Source organism: Tasmannia lanceolata, unplaced genomic scaffold (genome assembly GCF_043159265.1).
Source record: "Tasmannia lanceolata isolate RefF3 unplaced genomic scaffold, GAP_Taslan_0.1 ptg000004l, whole genome shotgun sequence".
NCBI classification, from domain to species: Eukaryota; Viridiplantae; Streptophyta; class Magnoliopsida; order Canellales; family Winteraceae; genus Tasmannia; species Tasmannia lanceolata.
In genome coordinates this window covers 14,013,279-14,019,312 of record NW_027518681.1, presented here as the reverse complement: position 1 = coordinate 14,019,312, position 6,034 = coordinate 14,013,279, and the positions used below count along the sequence as shown (strand labels likewise).

Below are 6,034 nucleotides of genomic sequence, written 5' to 3'. Positions count from 1 at the left end.
TGCTATTGGTGGCCCCTCCCCTCTAATCAGGAATATAATGACTATTTTGCCCCCAACAGAATAGACAAAAAACAATGAGACGAATTTGAACGACGATGGGTCCCACTCGGAGGGCATCCAGCTCACTCGACTCCATCCGTTCTGTTTTGTTTTTTATTGATTTTTCAACCCAACAGTAAAATTCTGGTATTACCATCCTCGCCTCTTTTCCTCCTCTCTATTTGTCGCAGCAGGAAGAAATCCTGTGAAACCCCAGGAGAAAGGTTTATTTGGCCATGGAGAACCTCTCTCAGACCTTCCTCTTCTTCCTTCTCTCCATTCTTTCACAGGCCTTCTACTTTGCAAGTAAGTTCGATTTCCTCTTCTCCATCCATCAACACAGAATCCTTCTTTCTTTCATCAATTTTCTTCTCCTCACCGATCGATTGATCAACTGAAATTTGGGTGTTCGAATAATTCCTTTCACCGTAATACGTTGGATTTTTGTTGAAATTTCTTTTTTTTTTTGGCGACAATAATTTTTATTCTCATCCGAGAACATAAAACATCCATTTTCTTTAGAAATTCCTTGGATAATTTCTCAATGCGTTCTGTTATTTTTTTCGACCGTTGGTCTTGGAAAAACTGACATCACCTACAAAAAAAGTATAAATCCTTCTTTTTCTTCAGAAATTTCTCTTTCAATGCTGATTACTTTTTTGACTAAAATTGAAAACTGGCACGCGATGTTTCACACTTCACACCATTTTCCTTTGGATTTGCTTGGGATTTTAGGTCTGTCCACACTGTTCGTCTTTAGAAAATTAAATACTTGCTTCCCTCTCTGAATTTCTCCTTTAGATTTAGTTTTTTTTTTTTTTTTTTTTCTAGTTAAAAAAATTGAATTATGGACTTTCAAATTTCCGAAAATTCTTCTCTCAACGTCTGTTTTCCGGCGACCGTTTATTTTTTGAAAGCTGAAATTTTCGCCCAGTTAAATGATTTTATGGTGTAACGGTCGGATTCTTCTTTCTTTTTTTATTATCTGCCGACTGCCGTGGATAATTTATTCAATCTTCGAAATTTTGGTTTTCTTTTCCCCAACGCTTCGATATTTTCCAATTATCAAGATGGGGATTTCGAAGAAACTCGGTAACTCGATATCAGAAGTGTCCGTTCCGACTCATCTTAGGGCAGAAAACATAATTAATTAATAATTAATATAACAGAGCAAAAAGGAGATATAAATTTTTTAAATATTTTCAACGATTTATATTCATCATCCGATAGCAGAAATGTATAATTGAATTTTTGGTTCATAAGTAGCCGATAAAAATCTATCCGAGATAACTACTTATCTCGTAATCATTGATACGTTACACTAGAAAAGGAGGGTTGTGATGGAAAAAAATAATAATAATAATAAAGAAGAAAATGATGCCAACTCAGTGAGACATCCGAGTCAACTCACTGACATGGACGACCAATTGACCCGACCCGCTCGCCGGGAAATCCTTACGTGTTTTCTTTTGGCAGAATCTCAGTCATTTATCGGCGTGAATTACGGTCAGGTCGCCGACAATCTTCCCCCTCCGGCGACGACCGCGAACCTCCTGCAGTCAACCTCGATCGGAAAGATCAGACTGTACGGCACCGATCCGGCCATGATCAAAGCCCTAGCCAATACCGGTATAGCGATCGTCATCGGGGCATCTAACGGAGAGATCCCCTCCCTCGCCTCCAATCCAACGGTCGCCATGCAATGGATCTCCACCAACGTCCTCCCTTACTACCCGTCCAGCAACATCACGCTCATCAGCGTGGGCAACGAGGTCCTGACGTCCGGCGACGGGAATCTAATCTCGCAGATTTATCCGGCGATGCAAAATCTCCAAAATGCCCTTGCTTCCGCATCCCTAGCCGGCAAAATCAAGGTGTCGACCGTCCATTCCATGGCCGTGCTCACGCAATCTGATCCGCCCTCGTCTGGCACATTCAATCCCGCTTTCGGAGACACCATGAAGCAGATGGTAGGGTTCCTGCAACAGACAGGTTCGCCCTTCACGATAAATCCGTACCCCTTCTTCGCGTACCGGAGCGATCCGAGGCCCGATACCCTAGCTTTCTGTCTTTTCCAAAAGAATGCGGGTAGATTCGATGGCGGATCCAAGATCACGTATATGAACATGTTCGACGCTCAGGTAAGAAATCTCATCTCTTTGATTGATAATCCCTGGGCTGATTCTTTCTTGCTACATAAAATAAACGTAGCTAATGAAAATGTTGCGCAGGTGGATGCCATTCATTCGGCCTTGAATGCGATGGGCTTCAAGGATGTGGAGATTGTGGTGGCTGAGACAGGGTGGCCTTACAGAGGGGATAGCAACGAGGTTGGGGTGAGTGTTGACAATGCAAAAGCATATAATGGTAATTTGGTTGCACACTTGAGATCCAAAGTTGGAACGCCATTGATGCCGGGAAAATCAGTAGACACGTATATTTTTGCACTTTACGACGAAGACTTGAAGCCCGGGCCAACTTCCGAGCGCTCCTTCGGGCTTTTCAGGCCAGATCTCACCATGACCTACGATATCGGACTCTCTAAGAATGGCGATGTGAGAAAAAAACTTTTTAATATCTCACACACACACACACGCTCTCTCTCTCTTTTGTATTTGTGTATAAAAATAATTCATATATGTTAAAGAGAATTTTGGTTGTTTCTCAGATGAGTCCGGCCACTCCATCACCCTCAACAGGAAAGCCAACAGCTTGGTGCATGCCCAAGGAAGGCATTTCGGATTCCCAATTGCAGGCAGATCTTGATTATGCTTGTGGGCTAGGCATTGACTGTGGTCCCATCCAACCCGGGGGCGCTTGCTTCATGCCCAACACTGTAAAATCCCATGCTGCCTATGCCATGAATCTCCTCTATCAGACCGCCGGCCGCAACCCTTGGAACTGCGATTTCAGTCAAACTGCATCACTCACATCCTCTAACCCTAGTAAGTTCACTACTCTACACGACAACTTTATCCTCCTCTGCTTCCTTGAAAACAATTTAGCAGCTGTTTAGCTTAATGGTTAAATTGAGCATTTTCAGACTGCATTTTTATATGTATAGAGTGCAATCTAGAAAGGCCCAAACTCTAGATTGCCATTTGGGTTTTTTCAGATTCTAGTCATGTGAGTTAGCAGCAAATTGCAATTTGATTGTGCATCCAAATGAACCCTAACTTCTGTAGAGTTACTGTTGCTGTTACACAAAATTAATGTACTAAGCAGGTTTAATGTTTGTTTCCCTATAATCTAATCCTACACGGTCTCACCTACTTCTCTGATGCTTGTTTTTTTCCCTCTCGTCCTTCTATAGGTTATGGACCATGTAGCTACCCTGGCGGAACTTAGAGGATGGGGTGGAAAGCAGGACTTTATTATTGAAGTGTACCCGGGTAAATAAATGCAATGCTGGTGGTGTATTTGTAGCGTTATGCTTAACTTGGTGGGTAAGGTTCCTTTGTTCTTTAGATGTGTGGAAGAGAAAAACATCTCTATCTCGTTTCATCTCTTCTGTAATAATGCTCCTTTGGGTATCGAAAAAGTGGGTGGGGTCTTAAGTTGTCTGGTTTATGTAAGTGTAAGATGGGGAAACGGGTAGGTTAGCTTCATTATGTTTCCTATGTTTCCTTCATGGGTTGGTTGGCAGTGAAACTATTTTATTTATATATAAGTAGGCCCCTCTGCTCCTTCATTGTTTAGTTTAAACAAAGCATTACTTGCACTGTTAATTACTTAATTATACGCTCACGTGGGATTCCAACATAATAGAGGCCTAGTTTATCATTGACAACGACTGTGCAGAAAGTTGTTAGTGATTTTGGATTTTCAAAATCATGTATTTTGCATGTTTTAGTGTTTTGGAAAATGTTTTATCAAAAGCGTTTGGAAAAAAGAAAATGTTTTCTTGAAAAGATTTGCTTTTACAAAAGGATGTAGAAGTGTAGTTGAAAAGATAGTCCTGTACCGGATGAGAGAAAGGCTTATAAAGCACTACACTTCTCTAATACTTGTTGATTGTACATTGGGTTGAACCCATGGTTGGACCTGCGGGACGGTGGAACACACCGTTCGCACACGCGCGCACGGCGTGGGCTATAGGGCGCATAGTGGCGCTTTTTTAGGCGCACTTTGCACTTCGCAGTGGTCTACAAAATGTGCAGAATTCAGTTATTTCATAACACAAAAACGAATTGGCAATTCTGATAGACTTTATACTCTCTTCTACATTCCTACAAAATCCCCAAGTATTTCTATATACTGTTTTTCTTTTGTTTACTGTTCTAGATACTATTTTTCTGCAGAAAAAGTACCTAGAAATTTCGGAAGGGCATTTCGGGTTTGATTCCGCTAGTGCTACGCGTCATCAAACATTAGTAGGGCTTCCCTACTAGGCTTCATTGTATCTTGGAGGCAATTCGCGGATCCCCTTTGCACACTACTAGTGGGGGCGAATCTTGTCTTAAGGAAAGTGATATCACGTCTTGAAGCAACAAGTTTTTGTTTTCTATCAAGAACAGTACCCTCAATTTTTTCAAACAAAAGTCACCTTTGCGATCGGTGGGAAAAGGTAAATTTTGGGTTCCTAGGGGGATTGGCTCCTTCCCAAAGATCTTAATCATCCGATTAGTATGTTCTCACTTCTCAATGGCATTTTAGGAGGCTTATGGGATCTGATGATGCAAAGGATGTATATGCGAGGCCCAATAAACGGTCTTTTCTGCATAAAGGGTGTTTCTTTTATCATTATTCTTGGGAATGATTAAATTCGCGCCTTATTTTGTTTACATGGGAAGCAATCAGGCCCATTGAATCCCTCCCACGATCCCACTCGAGCTAAATAAATTCCTCTGCAGCCATAGATACAATCGATGTGGCTGTCCCAAGAGAAAAAAAGTGTGGATATGATCTATCACTTCCCTTTTTCTTTATCATTAATATGTACTCCTCTTATCTTCCATATAAGGCCGAGCATAATGTACCTTCGTTTGGCACGGGATTAGGGCCCATTATATTCCTATGTTTTAGGGTTGGCAGATTAGAAGGGGCCCACTATATTCCATGGTTGTGGATTTACCGATTAACAGTCATCATACAAGGGGCATGCACATGCAAGTGCATCAAAAAATGATTGAGGCATACCTTACTGATGATACAAATCATTCATTTGAATTGGTTCCAGACTTAAGCGGGCGTGTCCCAAAAATCATCTCCATAGGGTGATCTTAACCCTCCGGTTTGTTTAGGTTTTAATACCCTACCTCTCTTTTAAGAAGGATGCTAGATTCACAAGCGCAAAATAAGGTAACTAAGGGCGCCCCCCATTGGTCAGATTCCATTTAAGACAGTTGTGATGTAATTTTCTGTGCCATCTTAAATGGAATCTGATCAATGAGAGTGCCCTTTGCTCCCGTTTTTGCAAGGGCGCCTGTGAGTCTACCATTCCTCCTCTTTTAAACATCAGAGCATTAGAATTATTCTATATGTAGTTTATTTTTAGCTCACAGCCTATTCAGGTTGGGCCCCAACTGATGAACGATTTGGATCTCCACCGTACTGGATGGCCAAAACTCCCTCAATTTCGTGTGTGAAGAGAAAGGATCTGATTTTTGAAAAATCTTAGGGGCGAATTTATTTATTTATTTTTTAATTCCATGCATGCACACGTTAGCGTCTCGTATGTCGTTAAGGTGGTGATGGAGTTAGTTGGTTACTCTGCGGGAAGAAAAAACAAGTGTGGCAGCATGTCTAAGGCTATAGCGAGCAGGGAGAGGGAGAGAGATCGAGAGCTTCTCATTCCCGTGGGAGAAATCCTAGACTACGGAGACTCCAAATCCTCCTCACCCACAACCCATTCTCCTCCTCTCTCTTCTTCCAACCACACCCCATTCTCCTCCTCTCTCTTCTTCCCACCACACCGGCAGAGAGGTAGGTATCTCTCCTTGTTTTTCCTTTTCTTCATTTTCGTCAATCTCATGCAGATATGTGGGTACAAACT

General features: G+C 41.9%; 1 protein-coding gene across 1 annotated transcript; it reads left to right on the top strand.

The window, feature by feature from the left end:
- Nucleotides 1-185: 185 nt before the first annotated feature.
- On the top strand, nt 186-3,730 carry LOC143875600 (glucan endo-1,3-beta-D-glucosidase-like). Its single transcript, XM_077377202.1, has 5 exons — nt 186-345; nt 1,516-2,180; nt 2,271-2,594; nt 2,708-2,984; nt 3,353-3,730. Exons 1-5 carry the CDS (start codon nt 276-278, stop codon nt 3,385-3,387), a joined length of 1,371 nt encoding a protein of 456 aa, XP_077233317.1. The 5' UTR covers nt 186-275; the 3' UTR covers nt 3,388-3,730.
- The last annotated feature ends 2,304 nt before the right edge of the window (nt 3,731-6,034 follow it).